Raw genomic sequence first — 23,960 nt, 5'->3', positions numbered from 1 at the left:
TTTGCTTAAGTAGGCTATCAGGGCATTAAAACCACCTCAGTCTAATGGCCTCCTTGCTTAATTTAACTTAGCTTAATTAATGATTTATATTTCAATAAAATTATTATAGAAAGAAAGAAGCTTGTTTGCTTATGAACTCTTTTTGTTCATGATACCTAAAGGACACTAGAAAATGCTGGGCCTAGATAATTTCTAAAGGCCCTTCCAGCTCTAAAAATCCATGACAACATATAGTTTGCGTTGTTTGATAAAAAGAAAAATTCCAAGTTTGATCTAAAAGTGAGATTTGTCCCTTGTTCTAAGTTCTAGGAAGCATTTATTGCCTGGTCCTTACATAAAGGACATTGAGTAATACAATGGACAAAAGCTTCCATTGTGATTTTGTAGAAAGTGTGGAAAAAGTTCTTCAATCCTAAATAAAAATTGAGAACAGAATATTAAATTTTATTTCAGTGAAGGTCTGGCTTTTATTGCTGATCAGACAGTCTTCTTTTTCCTCTCCAAGTCTGGGTATTCCTATATATCCTCTGGTATAAGGCTTTACTTAGAAGTCTTATCTGTTCTTAGAGATTTTTATTGCTATTACTGGGGGAGGTGAGGGAATGATATTACTAGCTCAGAGATTATTATCTCTTGTGAAGTTTGGGCACACCTTCTACATTGGTGTAATGCCACTCTTCCTATCCCAGTGTACTTTCCAGTCCTAGCACCGCCTCCCCACCCCCCACCCCCGCCATTTCTGATGTTCACTTTGAAGGATGGGATGGGACCCTATGCTGTGGTCTCAGGATCTGTGTGTCATGGTGTCTGATAGTAGCTCTGTTTCTATTTAAGATGTTTTGTAATGTTACAAAAAAGGAAAGATGAAACATTAAGGGCTAAATTTCAATAAGTTGACATTTAAGGAATTATGTAATAGCCTAGAATCCTGAAAAAGAATGTAATGAATTTTAAGTTAGAAAAAGCAAACGTCTATCGGGAGGAAAGTAATAAAAAGCAGATTCTCTTCCCAAAGACGTATCTTGGCCCACATTGTGGAAAGAGCTAGGATTGGTGATAGAGCAGATATGACAGTTTATTCTGGTATGCTGCTCAGAGTTCCTGTGTCATATCCACAGATTTAAGCAATCTCAATAACCATACTTTTCACTGTGTGCCTCTTCTAGAAGAAAATGGGACGATGTCAAGGAGGTGGTTTTTATACAATTTAAATGTGGTTTTTAAAGAGCAAAACATCCCACAGAGGTTTGTTTATTCAAAAAAAAGTATTGAGTGCTTGCTAGATGTCAGGCACTGTTCTAAGTACAGGATTGCTTCTCTCAAGGAGCTTACATTCTACCAGAGGAAAGATAGACAATAAACAGATAAATAAAATGATTTTTGATAGTGATAAGTATGCTGTGAAGGAAACCAGCTGATAACAGAATTGTGGGTGGGGAGGGGGGGTTCTTTACATAGTGATGACAAGAGAGGCCTCTTTGGGAAGATAAAGTTCAGAAACAAAATCTGAAGACTGCAGGTCTAAGACGGGAATAGGGACCAGAAAGTGCAGAGGCCCAAAGGCAAGAAGGAACCAGTATGGTTGTAACATAGTGAGCAGGAGAGTGGGCTAGGGCTAACAGTACTGCGCCTTGCAAAAAGCCACATGAGGATTATGAATTTTATTCCTTGTGCAGAAAGAAACCAATAGACTATTATGTAAGAGATGTAAGCTTTGATTTATATTTTAGATCACTCTGGCTGCTGAATGAAAAAAAGTGATTGTAGTGGAGTAGGAGTAACAGCAGGTCGACTGGAAGAAGCCCTCTGGAGTAGGCGAAGCAGGAGATAGAGTGGTGGTGGAGATAAAAGAGGAGAGATTCAGGATACCACTGATGGATCAGATGTGGGAAGTGAGGGAAGGAGAAATTAAAGATTACTTGTAGATTTTTACCTTGGGCAGTTTAGTAAAAAATGCCATTTACTGAAGTCTGGAAGATGGGGAGGAGCACAGATTGGAGGAAGGTTGGCAAGGTGAGCCAAGAAGAGCATCAAAAGTTCCATTTTTGTGTATGTTTAAGATGGGTATTAGTGATAACTGCTCTAGGTCCATTTCATACCTGTCAGTAATCCATTCAGCAAATATTTGTTAAGCTGTTAATAGTGCCAGATACTGTGATAGGTGCAAGGTATAAAGGGGTAAGCAAAAACAGACATGGTCTCTGCTTTCATGGGGTTTTTTATTTAGTAGGAAATTCAGACATTAAGTATCATATATATATCTTCATTGCTAACATTATGTGGTTGTATTAGTACATATCCATTTATATTCTAAATATGAAGAATATATCTGAGGAAAAATGTGATTTAGTTCAGTATATGGCACATAATACGATGGATGCTGTAAAGCACGCAAATAACATGAAAAAGATGTCAAGAAAAGTGAGTATAAAGAGAAACTATCTGATCATGGAATATACCACTGGGTGCCAGACATTTATACTTTTAGATTCCTTGTTTTATAGATGGGGGGCCTACAGTGTAGAATAGACAAAGCAAAAATACTGGCTGTTAGCCTCTTTGGGGAGGACCTTACAAGAGTCATTTGCTTTAGTTGTTTCAGAATGATGAATGTCTAGGTTATGGCTCTTTTGACCCCCTAAGGGAACAGAAACCAAGGTAGCTCAGGATTAGGGGGCTAGTATGTAACATCTAACAGGGAAGCACATAGAAATCCAAAGGTAGGAAATTCAGCAAAGCAGACTCAGGGACTGCTGTGGGAACCAGAAAGCTGCCAGGAGCCAAAATTACTGTTAGAGATAGTCTGTCTCTACCTTCCATAACTTCTCTGTGCATCTCTTGCATTTCCCACTCTCCACCAATCAGCTTCCTCTTTTTACTCATCATTTCTGGGCTACCATGAAACTTCAGCTTCCCTAGCCACAGCTCTTCTTGACCTTATGTTTCCAGGGTCCACCACCACCTAGCTGCACACTTCTGTGCCTGAATATATGATTGGGTCCAATTTATCTTTTGACTTAGGCCAAAACCTCATATGTTGCTAAATTATGGGTTGGTCACCAAATGAAATGTGGTACTGAAGTGTCCCAGTGGGAGAAATACAACTTTTTGTACTTTTTTTCTGATAAAAATCATTGTATAATTAGGAAATTATTACTTATTAACCAATGAATATCATTTTTTGAGCTGAGCAGTATGTTAAATGGATACAAGAAGTTTACAGTCAAACTGGGAATACCCTAAGTACACACATGAAGTGATTAGAGAAGATTTAATTGTTAAAGTTGCCAGTTCTGACTAGAATATCAGGGCCTTCAATAACCAAAAAATTAATAGGGCTTAGAGTTATTGGAGAAGAAATTCTTACTAAGAGTTGAGGTGGGATTTAAGCCTTGAAAGATATCCTGGATTTAGGTCAGCAGGGAAAGGGCACTAAACATTTCTGTCAGAAGGCTGTGTTCAAGGTAACTGTAGACTTTCCTTGTTAAAAAATAATAGAAGGTCAGGGAAGGTAAAGTTACAAGACTTGGAAACCCCCTTTATTAGAAGAGTGACATTATGAAGGGTCTATCTGGCAGTCATTTTGGTAATAGAATCAAATGAATATAATTGGCTGTTTTGGCACTGTAGTATAAGGCAAGCAATGGAGAAGGATATCTGTAATTTGCCAATGATTCAGAAAAAAAAAATACATCTGTCTAGATAGATAAATAAAGCAATATGATGAAATGTTAGCAATGTTGAACCCAGGTAGTGGGTATATGGGTAGTCACTTTACTGTTTTGTGGCTCTTCCTTAGCTGATGATATATTTTGTAATACAAACACAAACACCATGTATTTTTTTTTAAGATTTTATTTATTTATTTGACAGCGAGAGAGGGAACACAAGCAGGGGGAGTGGGAGAGGGAGAAGCAGGCTTCCCGCTGAGCAGGGAGCCCCATGTGGGGCTCCATCCCAGGACCCTGGGATCATGACCTGAGCCGAAGGCAAACGTGTAACGACTGAGCCACCCAGGGCCCCAACACCAAGTATTTTTAAAAGAATAAATGTAACAGTTGCAAGAATGAGGACTTTTAAGTTGAAGATGTAGTTGTCATTTAAATGTTTTAAAAGTGTCAATTTCCAGGCTGTTTTGAAAATAAAAATGTGATTAAAAGTAAGATCAATTTTTTATTATTAAGACATCTTTTTCATTTAGAATGACCTTTTCCAGTATCAGCTCAGATTTAGTTTTTTTCCTCCTCAACAGTGTGGGATATACATATTCTGTTTTAGTAAATCTTTAGGAAGACATTAATTAGGGGGAATCTTTATTTTCTTTAGAAAAGAAAGCAAGAATGGCTTTTCATTAACTAAATTGAATTTTAGCTTTTAGGAGGTTTCTGTGGCAAAATTCCTTTTAACTTCAAAAATCCTATAATTCTATGAATATTTTAGTTTTAGATTAGGGTATTTGTTTTCTTACGTGCTGGTTGGTCTTAGAAGTTGCATTTTTCCCTTGTGGCTGGAGCATGTGCTTCCTGCTTACTTGCCTATCTTTAGTACACATGTGGCCCAAACTGTTAGTCCTTGATGTTTCTAATTATTGGGTAATTCTGCTTGCATATTTCTAGGTTCCACTAATACCTTCTTAAAGCCAATATACATGGCTTTTAGCAATCTCTTTGGTTTTTATTAATTTTATAATTATAGACTCTTGGAATAGGGTGCAAAATATGACACTCATCCTTATGTCTTTAATGAAGATAACACCTGAGCTTTTTATTTTCATCATGTCAATATCAAGTTTTATTTTTAAATAATTTACGTTTATCTGTTCTATTCCATTTCTTGAGAGTAAGCAGTGTTTTAAACTATTTTTCTTGAAGAACAAGAAATTAGATTAGAATCAAATTATAAAAACAAAACATTTCTAGAATTAATTGTCTTCTGTAAAAACATTAGGCCTTGGAGAGTTTTTTGCACTCTAATTGTTAAATGACCCAATTAATTCATTTTAATAGCTCTAAAAAAGACAAAGACCTTTAGTTGCCACATTAATTGCATTTGAATCCCTTCTCCCCATTCTTAATGAAGTCATATGAATTGATGTCTATTTGTAGACTTTTATTTCTTGAAAAATATGTGTTAAAGATTCTAAAAAGTTTTGTTGTTTCAAAGGAAGAAAAATGTACACCAATATAATAATGGCTAAGGTTAAGGATAGGGTATGGAAAATTTGATGGAACATACATAGGTCCCCTAGCCTGTTCATGGAGTGTGGCAGCCCTCTCAAGGGAGGAAATGTACTATTAGAGAGGAATGCTCCATTAGGAGGGGGAAGGGAGTTATTACCAGAAGACTCTGGGCTGCCCTCTGTAATCACGTATTGTCAGAGTTATCAGAAGGCTTTTGGAAAGACTAGAAGGAAGTCAAAATGTCAACATAGGTTCCGGCAAGACAGTGGGAGTATAGATCATTTTTCTTCTTATTTTCCAAACTTTTGGGTTTCTTAATGAAAAAAAGAATTATTTTAAAAGTCTAACTTCAGGGGTCACTACATTGTAAATTTGACCTTAACTATTAAATAGGAAAAAATGGGCTTTTATATTTATACTTTTAATAAAACTTTCTATTGTTATTGGACTTTTAATTATAACACATTTTGTTTCTGTTCTAAATAGACCTTTGCTCCAAGAAACTGTTTTTCAAAAATCCCTAGGCCCAAATCAGACTCTTGTCTGCCTGATTGTTTACTTTTTGCTAAGCTTGTACTTATTGGGACCATATGTTATCCTGAGTTATCTTTGCTCATGATCAGCCAGATTTTTTGCCCTCAAATGACCTTTGTGTTAGAGGATAGTAGAAAGTGGCAACTTCTTCAGCACTTCAAAAGAGCACATCAATTATTACACAAGAGAGCCTTTTTTTGGTTTTGTTTTGTTTTTCTTTTTCCTATCTGCCCTTCTCATTCTAATGAGTAATGAGACTGGGGACATAACTCGAATCTTAGAAGATGGGGGGGAGCATGATGTGGCACGGCAGAGGAGAAGGGATTCTGAGAAAGCCTCATGAGTGATTGCCCCACTTATACCCTGTTTTATGGAGAAGAATTTCCAGTTTTGAATGTAGAAGGCTTGTTGGTGAGATCTAAAGAGCTCTTCGTTTATTCATCTATTCATTCATTTTCCCCCAATACAAATCCTACCTTCAATCAAAAAAGCTCTGCCTTCACCTAATTTGTGTACTGAAATTATATAGATTGCATTTGAAGAGATTATGTTGCAAATTTTTTATATTTTAAACCATTGTATCAGATCCAGCTGCCTGAAATGTAATATTTTCATCTTGTCTCTTGACAGCCTCCGATCAACCCAGCTGTATCTTTTTTCCAGTCAGGTACACTCTAGAATAATAACATCTCCCTGCTGTTTATTTCTATAGCCCATTCATGCGTTTCTCGGCCTGTAATGCCACTTGGCAATGTTTTTCCTTTTCTCTAATTTGATGTTTCCCAAACTGGCATTCTGAAATGTTAGTAAGTGGCATGAGAAAAGTGTTCTCTGCTCTGAGAAGTCTGTCTACTTAGATCTCTTTTTGGGAGATTAGTAATGTATAAACATATTAAAGGCTTTGTGAAGTCCTGCAATAAGGAATTCTCTTTAACTTTTTTTAATCCTTCATTTCCCAGTTCATTTAAACATGAAATGTTTTTTCCTGAGGGGTAGATATTAACAACTTGTGAATAGAATACAAGTTTGAGAAACGCCTTTATAGTTGCCTACTTTCTCTGTTCTCCAAAGTGACTGCTCCACACTTCTACAGTTTCACCTCAAGTCCCCAACTGCATCTCAGCCCTTTTTGTTTTCAGACCTAATCTGTGTTTCACTGAGAAAATGGAGGCCATCAACTTCCCTCATAATTTATTAGTGTCCTTATATCCTTTCCTCTTGTCTAGACTTCGTTTTACCATCAGACTGTAACCTGATAAAGTCAGAGAACATAACATTTATTCACTGTTGCATCGCTTGCATCCCTTGCCCCAAACTCGATGCCTTTTCTTTCTTTCTTTCTTTTTTAAGATTTTATTTATTTGAGAGCACGAGGAAGGGCAGAGGGAGAAGGAGAAGCAGACTCCCCACCGAGCAGGGAGCCCGATGCGGGACTCAATCCCAGGACCCCAGGATCATGACCTGAGCCGAAGGCAGATACTTAACTGACTGAGCCACCCAGGCGCCCCTCAGTGCCTTTTCTTAAACCCGTATCCCTTTCCAGCAGTCACCTCATTTCTCCAATATTCTGTTTCAACCACAACTGTGTGGTATGGAAGTTCAGTTCTGGCACTAACCACCCAGAGTTAGAACAGACTCCACAAGTTAAAGGGCATGGTCCTCAACAAGACAGCACTTACCCCAGACACCAGCCACACTTAGGCAGTCCCCAGGCCGCCCACACTTTTGAACAACTGGCTATAAATCCAGGCTTCTCACGACCACCTCAAAATCAGTAATTCACTAGAATGATGCATAGAGCTCAGGGAAGCCCTCTAGTTATGATTACAGTTTTATTATAAAGGATACAAATCAGGACCAGCCAAATGAAGAGACACACAGGGTGAGGTCTGGGAGGAAATGCAGAGCTTTTGTGTCTTCTCCTCACGGAATCAATGTGTATCAATCACCCTCCTGGCACATCAGTGTCTTCACCAACTAGGAAAGGTCCACTGAGCTTCGGTATCTAGTGTTCATTGGGAATTCATCACATAGACATGATTGATTTGATTATTGGCCATATGGGTTGAACTTGATCTTCATCCCTCTGTCTTGCTAGAGGTTGGACTGCTATCATGGAGCTCAAAGTCCCAACCTTCTAACCTTCTAATCAAAGGGCTGGTCTGTCTGGCATGCCAGTCCCCATCCTGAAGCTATCTGGGAGGTTGGAGGCGGGGTGTCACTTCATTAGCATAACAAAGATACACCTCTTACTCTAGAAATTCCAAGGATTAGAGTCTTCCTCCCAGGAATCAGGGACAAAGGCCAACTGCAAATGGAGGATTTTTCCTTCCCTTGATCCTGCATCCTTCCTTCCGTAACCACTGCTCTTTTTTTCCCCTCCCATTTTTTTTTTCTAAGATTTATTTATTTGAGAGAGAGAGAGCAGGGGAGGGGCAGAGTGGGGGAGAGGGGGAGAGAGACAGAGAGAGAGAATCCCAAGAAGACCCCCTGCTGAGCATGGAGTCCTGCTCAGGGACTGAATCCCTGAGATCATTACCTGAGCAGAAATCAAGAGTTGGACCCTTAACTGACTGCACCACCCGGGTGCCCCTTCCCTCCCATTTCTGCCAGACTTACTGAGAGCCAATGTTTGTTGTTTATACTTCCTCACCTCTGGTTTACTCCTTAATATCATCTACTTCTAGCTCCACAGAAAGTACCCTGTGAAGGTTACCAAGTGGCCTCCTATTTAGTAAATCCATTTCCTTTTTTTGAGTCTTCAATCTAACCTGTATGTTTTGGTACATGCCACTAAGTATTCCCTCTTCTGTAATGCTACTCTCTCGAGGCTGACCTACCTATCTGACTGTTTCATCTCAGTGTCTTTTGTTTCTTCCCATGTCTCAGATTTGGTGTTCTTTAGAATTTGATGCTGTGATGACTTCTTACTAGAAACTCTCCCTAGGCAATGTCTTTTGTTTCCATATATCTCCTTTATGCTGATGACTTTCAACTTGGATCTTTCAGCTTGGCTTTACCTGCAATCCAGGCTTAGATTTCTGACTTTACTGCTATTCCATCTGGATGTCCTATAGGAACCTTAAATTTAACATGTCCAAAACAAAATTCATTGCCTTTTTATCACTTAGTCATACATTATAGGTACAATAATAGAATATAGCCTATAGGGTAATTATAAGGATTGAATGAGATAATGCTTAAAGAAAACTTAGTAAAATTCTGGTACATAGAAAGTACACATGACAGTCTCCACTATTGAGGGCAGGGACCATGTGCTCAGACAACACTGTCCTCAGTTTGTAAAAGTTTGTTGAGTTAAAATGAATAATAATAATCTGTTGAATAAATATTTTGTATAGCCATCTGATTTAGTTTAATCATCTTGTTTATATAACAGTGGGTAACATCTGGTGTTTATTTTTGCTCCTAGGTGCACTGTGTTGTAATCATTCAAAGGATAACCAGATGTGCCATGATGTATGTGAACAGGTAAGCTTACATAATAATTGTTGAGGTTATGTAACTGTTTATTAAGTATAATTGTTTTGGACAAATCTGGACAGCACCTTAACCAAATCATCACAGTTCACATCACCAATAATGAAACAAATTAATATGTGTCTGCTGACATAATGCACTGAAAAGAAGCACAGCATTGTAAGTAGCATTCCTGTCAAAAATACATAACCTGAATCATGAGGAAAAAATAGGGCAAACCAAGATTGAGGGATATTCCTCAAACAACAGCCTGTATTCTTCAAAGTTGTCAGGGTTAAGAAACTTGCAGATTAAAGGGAACTACAGAGATATGACAACTAAATGCAATATACAATCTTGGATTGGATCCTGGAATTAAAAAAGGTTGCTATAAAGGACATTATTGGAAGAAAGTGGTGAAATTTGAATATGAACTATAATAATCAGTGCTATGATCCTAAATTTGGTGATTGTATTGTGGTGACATAGGACAGTGTCCTTGTTCTTGGGAGATACATGCTGGGATTTGGAATGAATGATCATGTCTGTAATGAATTCTAAAATGTTTCATCAAAATAACAATAATATCTCTATATGTAGAGAGAATTAAATGTTGCAAAATTTTAATAATGAGTAACTAGATGAAGACTGTGTGAGTGTTCTTGAAACTTCTGTAGGTTTGAATTTTTCTGATTGAGCCTTTTAAGTCAAGTTCCACCGAGACACAATACCTGTTTATATAAAGTCTTAACCTTCTTTCCTCATCCTGGTTGTGCAGTTCTGGCCTTGGCACTTGAGAACAAATGGCCTCAAGTATCTTTTGAAGAGTTTTCAGTAATGTGGATTTTTGTCACTTCCTAAAATTTAGAGAGCTACCTAATTGGAATTAAAACTTCTCTCAAACAATATTATGAATTTATTTATTTATTTTTAAAGATTGTATTTATTTATTTGAGAGAGAGAGAGAGCCTATGTGTGCACAAGCGGAGGTGGGGTGGAGTGGGGGGGAGCAGGGCGGGGAGGAGGGGCAGAAGGGGAGGGATGAGCAGACGTCTTGCTGAGTGTGAGTGTGATGCTAGGTTAGGGGCTGGATCCCACAACCCTGAGATCACAACCTGAGCCAAAACCAAGAGTTAGCCGCTTGACCAACTGAACCACCCAGGCGTCTCTCAAACAATATTATGAATTTAGAAAGATTTTGCAAGATACTCTTTAATTATAAAACAAAACAGTGACTCAGCTCATCTAAGTACATGAATTCATGTCAAAACACTATGGCAAACTAAGTTTTCTGCAAATTTATTGTAAGAACAACAGCTTTTAAAAGCAAAAATGGCTCCTAGATGGTGTCATCATAAGGGAGCTGAAGCACTGCTTTCCTGACTTTGCTTATTTGATGAATAAATCTGGTCATTTACCCTGTAGGGTTTCTCACAATCTGAATTATGCTATTTGCAACTCCATGGTATCATTTAATATATTCCCCTTTCCTCTATATTTCTTAGTAATTGGTAGGTAGATTTAGAGTGGAGCTATCCAATAGCGCTTTCTGCAGTGATGAAAATATTCTGTATCTGTGTGATCCAGTATGGTAGCCACTAGCTACATGTGCCAAGTGAACATTTGAAATGTGTTTAGAGAGGTTAAGGAGAAAGAGAAAGAGTTTGAGGAACTGAATTTTAAATTTTATTTAATCTTAATTGATTTAAGTTTAAATTTAGATAGCCACACATGGCTAACAGTAACCTAATGAGACAGGTCGAGAGGCTTGATCAGATTCAGGTTAGGTTTTGCTTTATTTTCGTTTTGTTTGTTCAGCAGGTCTTACTCATAACATTATTGTGTCTGTCTCTTTTATGGCTATAATTAACATTATAGTCATTATTGATAATTACCTAAATGTATTAATTCTAGTGGTTGCAAAATGGTGATATTCTAGCTCTCGTCACTTATTAACAATAGTTGGTAGTTTGGGAGAAAAAATGGCTACTAAAACTAACTGGAGATAAATCCTTTTTCGTTGTCCTTAGCATTCATGGATTTCACAGTCTTGACTATTTGCAGGTAACCATGAAGTTCTATCTCATATATAATGGCTTATAATTTACTGAGACATCAAATTGTAATTGCATTAATTAAAATTCTATTTGGAAGAGAGCCAGTTAGCCTGGTGAATGAACTTGTCAGCTCCTCAGCATCTTTATTAAAAATGGCTTTGTCTCTATTGGTATTTTATGGAAGCTTATGCCATAATGCTATCCACAGATTTGTTCTTCACTAATATCAAGGGTATGACATAATCTGTTTTACATTGTTGTCAGTTGACTAAAAGTAGTTTGTAGAACAGTTTAGAATAAACTTATCTTTTTTTCTTTTCTGTTTTCTTTCTTTTTCTCCTTTGTCCTCTAACAGATTTGGTAGCGTGTTTTTTTTTTCCATTTTTGGTCATTAGAAAAGGGTCTAGACTTGCATATGTGGACTTTGTTGGTTATTTGCCAAACTAACAAACCGTTTAAGAGATGTTACCTCAGCTTAATTTAGATCTTTCCAAAGGTTTTCCATTTATAAAAGGAAGTTGGAAAATATTCTAGGCGACTGATAAGTATAGAAGACAACAAATTTTACCTCTTCTTATTTCTAATTCTAAATGCCACAAAAACTTTTTTTTTTTTTTGCCAGATATTCTCCTCAAAAAGTGAGTCCCGACTAAAGCATCTGTTACAGCGAGCCCCAGATTATTGCCCTGAAACAATGGTAGGTCTTGTTTAACTTAACTATGGAAGCTTTTGTCTAAATGAAGCCATCTACTAATGAGCTAACTTCTAGATTCAGGAAAATGTTCAAAATGATTTGAGTTTGTGATCAAATTAAAATGTTAGATTTAACTAGGTATTTTAAAAAGATCACACAAATTGCTGGTAGAATATTATCTTTGATCTTTTATTGTTTATCCCATGATATAGGTATAAAAATAATATTAAATATAAATGTATTACAGTCTTTAAATTTCATTATAACCGTTTAGCTGGAATTTGGAATTTTATTCATTATTTTGATAATTTTATGAAAACCATAATAACTGTAATCTTACATTTATTTTGAATTTGAAAAGTTAAATTTGGGGTAAGGGGAAATGTGTGATTTCTCATTATTCCTATCTTCCCATTTTTTGGTGTACTATAGATATATGGCTTGCCTCTCTGAATCATGTAACTTAAAATGTCTCCAGTGCTTGGGCCATCCTCAGTGTTTGGGACACTGGTGGGCCAGGCTACGGAATATGAGCTTACATGAGACCGACTTTTTAGATGTGGTGGCTTGCTTTATGTGAGGGAGGAAAAGTTAAACAATTCTGACTGACACATTTGCCTTTACTTGCTCTACAGACACTTCTTTGTGCTTAGAAACAGTGATTCCAGTAAGCATCCTGAGTACCCAGACTCATTGTTAGTGCTCTCAGATGGGAAGATGGGAAGAGAGCAAGCAATATTTTTGCACTCAGTTTTATTTTTTCTTCCCTGAATAGCTGCTTGATACTCATGTGGTCTTAGAACACTGACTATATAGAGACAAACATAATCAAATTAGCTGTATATAATTTCTATATAAATTGTCATATTTTGGAACTGGTTATATAAAAGCCTTTTGGTGATTCCAATTTTAGGTTGAAATTTGGAGTTGTATGAATTCATCTTTGCCAGGTAAGCAAAGAAGTGTAACATTTAGCATTTTATCTTTAAAAACTTACTTTGTGATTGTAAAATCTGTGTCATAGTCCTGTAACTTAATGTATCCCCTTGAGTTCCTATCTTCTCTTTCTTGTAGGCACCCAGATTTTCAAATGTATAGTTTATTCTCATTCACTCAATCATTAACTGTACTCTTGTCTCTACTTCTTCCATTCTAGTGAAACTGGTCTTTGAAAGAGCACCAGGATCTCATGGTACCTAAATCTTATGGCCTTTTCTCAGTACTTATTCCCTTTGACTGCCCTGCAGCACCTGATATTGTGAACCTTACCTCCTTATGACTCCACCTTAGCCTCATGCATGACCTTATCCTCTCGTACCTTCCCTCTTTGCCACCCCCTCCCCCCAAGAAGGACCTTGGTTATTCCTGTGCATGGTCCTCTTTTCTCTCTCCACACTTACTCTGGTAATCGCTTTCCTTCCCAGAACTGTTAACTAGTCAGCACTGGGAAGATAGCCTTCAAATCTAAGTTGTCACTCACGATTTCTAGACACGTCACCAGGATGGTTCTCTGCATCCTGGTGACAACTGAAGTATGAATTTAACCAAACTCATTGGGTGCCTGGGTGGCTCAGTTGTTAAGCGTCTGCCTTTGGCTCAGGTCATGGTCCCAGGGTCCTGGGATTGAGCCCCGCATCAGGCTCCCTGCTCAGCGGGAAGCCTGCTTCTCCCTCTCCCACTCTCCTTACTTGTATTCCGTCTCTCGCTGTCTCTCTCTCTCTGTCAAATAAATAAAATCTTTTTTAAAAAAATAAATAAAACCAAACTCATAAGTGCCTGTCTTGTGAATGACACTAGACCAGAATCCCTCAAGTTATCTTTGATTGCTTTTTCTTTTTAGCTCCATCGACTCTCTCCTTGTAAAATCTTGGAGCTGTTCTCTCTACTCCTAGTTCAGGCCATTATTATTATTCTCTGGGAATAGAATATTGTAACAACCTTGTAGCTGGTCTTTCAACATATCACAGCTGTCCTCCCCAGCTCCTTAAAAACAAAAACAAAAACAAAAAAAACAAAAAAACCCTTCAGGGGGGATATCCACTTCCATTAGAATAAAGCCCAAACTCCCTAACCTGGCATTCATAGTCTTCCAGGATTAAAGCTTCCAGTCCTGGTTAAAAAAAGGAAGTATAAGTATAAAGGAAGTATATTTTATGTATTTCTGAACTCTAAAGGCTTTCACACTGTTTGAAGTTTGTATTTCAAACAAATTGGTCTATTTTCCTTCTTGGAATTACCCATATCCTTGCTTATTCTCCCAATTATCCCTCTACCTAATGTCCTGGAATTATTTATATATAATTTATATCTTTGTTAGAGGTATCTCCATATGTGATCTCCATAATGGGATAAATCATATATTTTATCTATTTCATAACCCACATAATACCTAATGGAGTGCTTTGTACATAATACTGTAAACCCTTGTTGGACAGTAATAGTTTCTAGGAGGCCACTAGGTGTATGGAAACAGCAATATACTGTATTATAGTATAGAAGTTCACAAAATTTATGACCTACATTGATTCCATTCAAAATAATTTAGAAAACGTGAGTGATTCTGAATAGTAAGCAGCAGAGATTTAGAGGAAACTATACTAGACAAAGGGTTAGATGGAAGTCTATTACCCTTTGTACCATTAAAACATGTAGGAATACAGAAGCTTATGATATGCAGTATTTCTAGCCAGTTTTAACAGTTGGGGTGGTTTATAATTTTGAGAGCTTTGTCTGCAGGCCATTTGTTTACTTTTTTTTTTTAGCAGAATGCTTCTATTTGTTATATTAAGTCCTAGTTTCATTTGGAGAACTATGTTACCTATTGCATTAAATTCTTGACACTTTTTTCAAATGTAAATAATGATAATTTAGATGTGATTTTGCAGATGTATGTATTACATGGAAGCAGCTTAAAGTATTTCTGAAAAGAGATCAGGAGGAATGTGCTATATGCCTATGAGCGTATGTCCTTCCTCTTTTTATAATTGTTACTTGTGGCTCCTAATATTATCCTAGGAGTCATTCATTGACATTTATACTTGCAAAAATGAATGTAAAAAAATTCATTAGGACACTTTTTATAATTGCATCACCTTTTGATATTACCGTAATTTGGCTGGAGAAATAGCTGCTGTCTATAAATTGAAACAGAATAGTCATTTTGCCCCATAATTAAGTGTACTCATCAAAGTCAGTTCTTGCCCACAGGAAATGTTCCTTTCTGCCCTGTCTGTTCACTAAGTATCAGTTTCTAAACAGTATCATGGGTTTAATGCTATTCTAGGTATTTAATATTTTAAATGTAATAATCCTTGTACCCTTTTTTGTTTGTTTGCATGTTAAGTTAAATTGGAATCTTTGCCTCTGATTCACAGTCTAAAAGTGAGGAAGGCCTCTCCTTGCTTTCCCTAACCTGCGTGTCTTCTAGAGGTGCTGTCTACCCAAGAGTGAGAATGATCTAAAGAGAGTTTGGGGGGGCAGAGAAAAGAAAGAAAAAACAAAGCACCTGATAATTATGTTGTGCGGGCTCTGAGAAGACTGACAGCACTGGGAGTAAGGGTGAGAGGAAGGCCTTAATAATTTTGAGGCCCTGTTATCTGAGCTAGTTTTCCTGTGGACACCTGCTTTGACTTTTAGTGAGATCCATGAACCAATTTGGCATGCCATTTGTGTTTGTTACTGCTTATGACCAAAACATTTGAACATTTTGTTTTTTAAGGTGTGTTTAAGAAGTCTGATGGCTGGGTTGGCTTAGGCTGCTGTGAACTGGCTATTACCTTGGAGTGTCGACAGGCATGCAAGCAGGTAATACTTCAGCATGGAGTACAGTTTGAGTATTAGCTGTGTGTATGTTTTAGACTTTGCCCACCTCATACATTTGGAGAGATGGCCCATAAAAGCTGCAAATTTAGCATTTCTTGCATAGACCAATTCCTTTTAGACTTGCTGCTTTCTCGGTACGGCTGCTGCATGTAAGACCTTCAGCCTTTTCTTATTCTCCTCTCTGACATGCAAGAGAGAGGAAAGAATATTATAGGAACTGAAGCCTTTTGTACTCTGCCTGTGGTCATACTTAGTCAATGCTGAGTGATTCCAAATGGTTGTATAAATTTAGAGTATGCTTGGATGAGAGCAGATGACACAGTTGGCTTATTTAGCTTTCATCTTTCCCTCTCTCTTTCATCATGGGTTTACCCTGAGCATGTTCTTATACCCTTCCCTGCTCCTAAGGTGAGCATGACTCCAACAGTGAACTATGACTTCTCTTTGATTGGATAGATCTCCAGTCCAATTCAAGTTAGGCCCCTGAGTTCTTCCTCACTCTGTGTATTTTCATAATGGTCCCAGAGTGCTGTGGGAAGACTGGCCTCCTAGCTGCTCATACTCCCAACTGGTGAGAGTAGACTTAACTGGGAAATTTAGTTAGACTGGAAACCAGAGCTGGAAAGCCTTTTCTTATTTTCTTCTTTTAATGACTGGTCTCTGGACCAGAGTACATGAGACATGGTGGCATCTTTACTTTCATACAGACCACTGTACTATTTAGTCTGAGCAAAACTCTTTGAGTAGCATACAGCCTAGCAATCTACTGTTTTTCTTCAGTCATTGAGATGAAGCTGAGTTGCAGAGGATTTGAACTGTAATGGGTCTAGGGGGACATAAAGAGAATTACATAAAAATAACTTTTGTTAATTGCCTAGCATAGCCTCTTCCCTCTTTAGTTGCCCACTCCATTACATGTGGATCTTTTCTGAGGAGATTGACTCATAAATCAGTATGAGAATTTAGAATATAAAGGGTTAAAGAAAAAGCAAAATATAAATGCCTTGGCAGAGCTTCACAAGAAAATTTGCTACAGAGTGGAATTCAACTAACAAAAAAGTTCTCTGATTTATATTTCTTTCAAAGTCATCTAGTTTCTGAAATAACAACAGGACCTGTTATTATGTGAGATTAAAGCCATAAAAGAGTGAAGTTTTAGCATATTGAGTAGGTTTCTGGGGCTGTTTGTTTTAAAGAACTTGCGTGAAATTTGTTTGTTGTATTTTAGGGACTTTTAAGTATTGGAGCTTAAGATTTTCCTTGATGAGGGCGCCTGGGTGGCTCAGTTGGTTAAGCAACTGCCTTCGGCTCAGGTCATGATCCTGGAGTTCCGGGATCGGGACCCACGTCGGGCTCCCTGCTCAGCGGGGAGTCTGCTTCTCCCTCTGACCCTCCTCCCTCTCGTGCTATCTCTCATTCTCTCTCTCTCTCAAATAAATAAGTAAAATCTTTAAAAAAAAAAAAAAGAAAAAAAAAAGATTTTCCTTGATGAAATAAAGAATACCATACCAGCAAGTAACATATATTAATTTATGTTCTTTTTGTCCTGTGTTGAATAACATGTATAATAAACTAATGGAGAAATTTGTTATCTTTTAGGCATCTTCAAAAAATGATATCTCCAGAGTTTGCAGAAAAGAATATGAGGTATGCATTTTATTTAACAAATTTGGATAGACTATTCAGATATTATCAAAATTGATAAAACCACTTAAAATTTAAAAATGAATTCATTCTTACATTAAATTGCCTTTTACTTTGCAGAAAATATAGCCTTGACAAAATATAGCCTTGTCATTTACCTTGTTTAGAAATGTCACAACTTTAATTGACTTGTTGAAATTGAGCATTAATTTTAAAGAAATGCCCTGTTAGCTATACATGAATTAAGAAAGTAAAATCTTAAAGTTAAAAAAATTTTTTTAAGAAATGCCTGAATCACATATACAGAGGCTTTAACCTATAATGTATTCATAATAGCAACTGGTTGTACCCAGGGTCGTACAGTAGTTTTTCTTAGGTTCCATATCCTTTTTTGCCTCTTTTCCTGTACCTTGACCCATCCAGGTATCCCTCTTTATAAACTGTCTCTAATTGAAAGAAACAAAATCACACTGCCTGTGTGAGTAGCTTCAACCTTGCCTAGCTCTTGCATTTGGCGGAAAAATTACTAAATTACAAAGGCTGTATTAAATCTAAAGGACTCTTATTTCCCAATGGTGGTATTTCAAGCGCTGTCTCTAGATGAGGTAATTCCTAGGGCAGGGGTAGAGGAGGTATTTCATGTCATGCAAATATGTACAGAAGATTGTCCCTGATGTGAAAAAGCTCCTCATTGGACTACTTTCTTCAGTTTCTAGAACTCCATAGTTAAATGTGACATTATTGTTCTTCATAGTGTGAGACCGTGCAGTTAAAGGTACTTACAGGCATATTCCTCATTCATCATTTTTATCTAGAACATTGGGATTCCTTGCTTTTAATAGTCTGTATTCTCTTGGAAGAGATAGAACCGTTCTCTTAACAGCTTCTAGATGATAGTTCTGCCTTTTTTTCTTTTCTCAATGTCTATAATTATAGCTCTTGATTAATATTTTTAAAGTGGAAAAATCTTATTTATCTTTTGTCCCTTTGTACTGTTTGCTAAGTTATATCTGTTTCTCTGAAGACACATTTCCAAATTAACTGCAACTCTTCTCTGTTCTTAATAAAAGGAGCCTTGCTGCAAAGAAATAAAAGATCTTTTTTTTTTCTTATCTCTCTACCTTTGAAATAACTAGTTTTAGTTTCTCTTGAACAAAGTGGCTAACTGTGATAATTCCTTCTTTTCTCCCACATGATGTCTGACACTGTCCATCTCCTGTAGCCTGTCCTCCATTATTTTAGTGTGCTTCCTTCTCTTGTCTGGATTTCTGCATTGCCCTAGGAAGTCTGCCAGTATGTGTTGATGAAGGACGGGACAGGAAAGGTAAGAGAGATAAACACTGTCCTATGAGAGAAATACTAAGGATAGTTTACTTTTCCCAGTCTGTCCTCCTTTATTGGCCCAGAATTAAGCAACTATTTTCCAAAAATCTACATGCCAAGAGTGTTCTTTTACATATATATATAAAAATATATATGTAAAATACATATACGTAGTATGATATATATGAAAAATATACATATGTAATATAAATCTGTTAAAAACTGACTCTCTAAGTTATTTAAGATAATTCAAGGCTCAATCTGACTTCTCATGTATTATTTAGAAATAAAAGAGAGACAAGAGCACTTTAATGCTGAAGGAGGGTTCTGCATTATAAACCCCAAATAACATTCACTCTCATGATTGTTGAAGTGTAGTCCAAAGATGATGACTATTGGTTATAAAGTGAATGGGGTAAATATGGTGTAATACAACCTAGTTTAACTGGACTGGTTGTTTATCAACATAAGAATAATTTATAAAACTAGGCTTTTAGTATCCTTTCCTTAACACTGGAGCGATCCCTGGAGTGAACTTCCAAGACGTGTAAGCTGTTACTTTAGGCTTACAATTATAGGGGTTAGCATTTACCCTGCAGCATGGTTTTATGCAGTTTGATTAGATATTCAGTAAGTGAGTAATTTCATTTGGAGGAGCTAATGTTTATCTTTACTGGTAACCTGCTGCAGAATCCCTTTTGAGGGGATTTCCTGAGAAATTTACTTGTATGAATAAAGTTTAAAAATTTTGTTCCAACCAAGCTAAGATAAAGCAGTTAACTGTAAAACATTGTTATGTCTGATTTTATAGCATGTTTCCTTTTCTCATGCAAATCAACAATTATTTATTGAATGTAAGAGGCAGTTTTATATAATAGAAAGCATAAACTTTGGAGTTATAGCTAACTTAGAATTCTAGCTAAGACTATTTATAACTTAACTTCAAATACTGAAGAATTGTATCTGAGTGAAGAATTAAAATAAATACTGCACACACGAGGGCTCAGGGAAATCAGAAAGCAGAGTGAGCATGTTGGGATTTATCAGGGGAAACTTTATGAAGGAGAAAGGCCTGAAAGGACTAGCATACTTTGGTAAAAAGACTGTGGATCAAAAACATGTTAGCAAAAATGCACATGGCTTGTGCAGGGGACAGAAAGAAAATAGGCCTGTTTGGGGCTGAGAATCTGTGCTTAGTTGGATAGACAACGTGGGACCAGATCTTGGAAAGATGATGTTTTAGGGCTCAGCCCATCATTAAGTAGAAGGAGATGATGGAAATTCTGTAATAGGAGAGCAACATAACGACTCCATATTTTAGAAAACTAAAGCCTTAATTGTATGCATGCTAAGTTTTAGATCCCACAGACTCCTCTAACTTAGCTAAAAGCAGGTAAGGCCCCAAACTAGGATGATAACAATAGAACCAAGTATTAAGGAATAAATCAGAGATTTGAAGGCAGAATCCATCAAAAGGATTTGTTAATGGTGGATTGACTGTAGTAGATAATGTTCAGGAAAATATTAAAAAAATTATTAGCGAATTAGGAGGTAGAACTGAAGAAATTCTGTGGATAAGCAGCACAGAAGGACAGACTAAAAGGGAGTTTAAGAGATGTAGGAGATCAAGTGTTCAAACTGGAATGCTGGGAGAAGGAAAGGGAGTATGGGACAGAGGGACGGAGGTCTTTAATAAGACCCATTGGGGCGCCTGGACGGCTCAGACTGTTAAGCGTCTGCCATCGGCTCAGGTCATGGTCCCGGGGTCCTGGGATCGAGCCCCGCATCGGGCTCCCTGCTCGGCGGGGAGCCTGCTTCTCCCTCTCCCTCTGCCTGTCGCTCCCCCTGCTTGTACTCTCTCTCTCTGTCAAATAAAAAAATCTTTAAAAAAAAACAACCCATCAAATCTCCAGCAGGATTAAAAATATATATATATCCATACATTACTGACACACCTCATAGCCAAGATCTTAAAAGCAGTCCGGAAGAAAAGACCTTACCTTCAAAGGAGACTAACAGCTGATTTCTCAGTAGCAACAGAGGAAATCAGACAGTGGAATGATACCTAAACTGTTCTGAAAGAAAATAATTATCAACCTAGAATGACATATCCAGTAAAAATATTTTCTAAGGGAAAATTAAAGGTATTTTCAGACAACAAAAATGAAGAATTGCCATACTGGACCCTTAAAGGAAGTTGTAAAATATCTTTTTTGAGATGCAAAAGAAAATGAGAATGATGAAAATACAAAGTGACTAAGTTAAAACACACACACAGATTGTAGAAAACAGTAATAACATATTATTCAGTTGTTGTTTTTTAAAGATTTTATTTATTTTTTGACAGAGAGAGGGACAGTGAGAGGGAACACAAGCAGGAGGAGTGGGAGAGGGGGAAGCAGGCTTCCTGCAGAGCAGGGAGCCCGATGCGGGGCTCGATCCCAGGACCCAGGGATCATGACCCGAGCCGAAGGCAGACGCTTGACAACTGAGCCACCCAGGCACCCCTTTTATTCAGTTTTTGAACTAGAGAAAATACACAGCCACAATAGCATATATGTTGGGAAGGGAGTTTATTTTTTTATTTTTTTCTCCCCAGCCCCTCTGTTGGAAAGGGAGTTTAAAGAAATTGAGGGATATTAGTGTTAGGTGTTTTTTTTTTTTTTTTTTAAAGATTTTATTTATTTATTTATTTGAGAGAGAGAATGAGAGAGAGAGAGCATGAGAGGGGGGACGGTCGGGGGAGAAGCAGACTCCCCGCTGAGCAGGGAGCCCGATGTGGGACTCGATCCCGGGACTCCAGGATCATGACCTGAGCCGAAGGCAGTCGCTTAACCGACTGAGCCACCCAGGCACCCAGGGTTAGGTGTTTTTAAATGTAACAACCTATATCTCAGAGGTAGGTAGAAATACAGGACTAAAGAGGAGGAGAAAGATCATGCCCAAGTCAACCATGAAGTAACCCTTGAACCTTGAGAGTTAAAGAAAACTTGATGAAAGAGAAAGTGTCGAAAAAAGTGGAGAGCTGGATTTTGAAATTGCTTTTTTAGGGACCTAGAAGAGAAGGATACAGATACCGATTAGGAGGACCCTACCTGTGTTGAATAAGACTATTGGAATGAGATGTTCCAGGAAAAAGGGATCTAACTTCCTCTCAGTGGATATGTTCAAGCAAGGGCTTACTGGATTCACATATTGTGGAAGGGATTTCTGCAATGGATGGGAGATTTAGCTAATGATCTCCCAGCTCTGCAGTTCTCTCTTTCTGACCCGTACCTAAGAAAGAGTACTTCCTTCAGTACTGATGAGTATTTTTTCAGAATCACACTTTTTTTCTTTTTAAGATTTTATTTATTTTGACAGAGAGAGGCAGCGAGAGAGGGAACACAAGCAGGGGGAGTGGGAGAGGGAGAAGCAGGCTTCCTGCTGAGCACGGAGCCCGACATGGGGCTCGATCCCAGGACCCTGGGACCATGACCTGAGCTGAAGGCAGACGCTTAACAACTGAGCCACCCAGGCGCCCCATAGAATCACACTTTCGATTAGCGCCACCATTATCAACCAGTGGCTTGATAACTCTGACTGGGACATGTCCAGGTGTCATGGGCACGCTCAGTTCTAGGTTCTCCATGCATTTTTACAGGTGTGGTCCTTGGCCCCTGGAAGTATTGGTCAGGCCACATGGATTCATAGATGTGTGATACTAGAACCAGGGATGATAGTCAAAATATTCAACAGCTGGAATGACGTAGGCACCAACTGAACAGATGCTGTAAACCATCAGCAAGCAATATTAGCGCACACTGCCTCATTAAAGCCAAAGTACGAACTAAGTCGTATTTTCTGTGAGTTGTGAGACATCTAGTATCATTTTTTTTAAAGATTTTATTTATTTATTCATGAGAGACAGAGAGAGAGAGAGAGAAGCAGCCTCCCCACTGAGCAGGGAGCCCGATGTGGGACTCGATCCCAGGACTCTGGGATTATGACCTGAGCCGAAGGCAGACGCTTAACCATCTGAGCCACCCAGGCGCCCTCATTTTTTTTTTTAAAGATTTTATTTATTTGACAGAGAGAGACACAGCGAGAGAGGGAACACCAGCAGGGGGAGTGGGAGAGGGAGACGGAGGCTTCCCACAGAGCAGGGACCCTGATGCGGGACTCGATCCCAGGACCCTGGGATCATGACCCGAGCTGAAGGCAGAAGCTTAACCGACTGAGCCACCCAGGCGCCCTGTCTAGTATAATTTTTTTTACATAGTCTTTGTCTGCAAGTTGGCTGAAAATAGTATTTTCTTCTAGCCACCAAAATGGTGATTTTAAAAAAAATTGTTTATAGTTTCTTTCTTGAATGTCAGGATAAATATGTTATCATGTTATCATGTGAGGCTGATGAATTTCCAGAGACTTGGCAATGGCTGTAGAGTGATGACACAAATTTTAGTTTTGGGTTCATAAATCTATTTCATAACCTTTATGTCAGGCTTTCCTGCCATTCTTATAACGTAGTGATCATAAATATAAATACCTTTTCCATTTGCTGAGTGAGCCACTGAAATGCAGTGCTACAGATTTTCATCAGACTTTTACATTTTTATTTGTTTCTTCTTCCTTTCACAGATCCTTCTCTATGTTTTTCTTTATATTCTTTTTAGAAATACAATTTTCAATTCTCTCTTTCTTGGCTTTTTTTTCAGTCCAGTTATTTGATGTTACTTCATTAAGGAAGGTGAGAAACTATAAAGGAAAGGCAGTAGGAGGTATTTTTATGAGGACTCACTTTTTTTTTTTTTATCTTAAAGGCATTTAAGTTTTAAACTAAACAGTTGCTAAACAAAACTAAAATAATTTTCTGTTCTGGGGTTCTGGTTCTGTGAGAATGCTAAGATAAAATTAAGGCTCTGAGGATATTAAAAAGAGGCTCTAAGAACCACAAAAACAAAGGTGGTCGGCCTTGTGAATTTCAGACTCAGTTCTGTCAGCACCATCCTGTCAACACACAGCTCAGTGCATAAGACAAAGGTTGAGGTATGTGTTACTTTTTATTTTTCGAATAATCACATGTTCAAAATTCAAAACAGTGTACAATTAAAAGTCTCTTTTCAACCTCCTGTACTATAGCCACCCAGTTCCTAAAGTCATTTATGTGTATAAAAGCAAATATATATACATATTTGCTTTTATATTTTTATATTTTATATTTAATATACTTATATATATTACATA

At 37.6% G+C, this 23,960-nt stretch overlaps 1 protein-coding gene across 4 annotated transcripts in view; it reads left to right on the top strand.

The window, feature by feature from the left end:
- RECK (reversion inducing cysteine rich protein with kazal motifs) overlaps positions 1-23,960 on the top strand; it is a 71,989-nt gene that overhangs the window by 2,468 nt on the left and 45,561 nt on the right. For 2 of the 4 annotated variants that reach the window (XM_027615538.1, XM_027615542.1), the window contains exons 2-6: positions 9,148-9,206; positions 11,874-11,948; positions 12,859-12,895; positions 15,664-15,749; positions 17,367-17,414. In XM_027615538.1, coding sequence (XP_027471339.1) covers positions 9,148-9,206; positions 11,874-11,948; positions 12,859-12,895; positions 15,664-15,749; positions 17,367-17,414 — 305 coding nt within the window. Of the gene's footprint in view, positions 1-9,147; positions 9,207-11,224; positions 11,259-11,873; positions 11,949-12,858; positions 12,896-15,663; positions 15,750-17,366; positions 17,415-18,633; positions 18,736-23,960 lie in introns of those variants that run through there. The other 2 variants (XM_027615539.1, XM_027615540.1) reach the window with 2 other exon arrangements.

The sequence above is a fragment of the Zalophus californianus genome, chromosome 13 (genome assembly GCF_009762305.2).
Source record: "Zalophus californianus isolate mZalCal1 chromosome 13, mZalCal1.pri.v2, whole genome shotgun sequence".
Taxonomy (NCBI): Eukaryota; Metazoa; Chordata; class Mammalia; order Carnivora; family Otariidae; genus Zalophus; species Zalophus californianus.
Note: the sequence above shows the minus strand (reverse complement) of the source record. Positions and strands in the feature narration are given on the sequence as shown.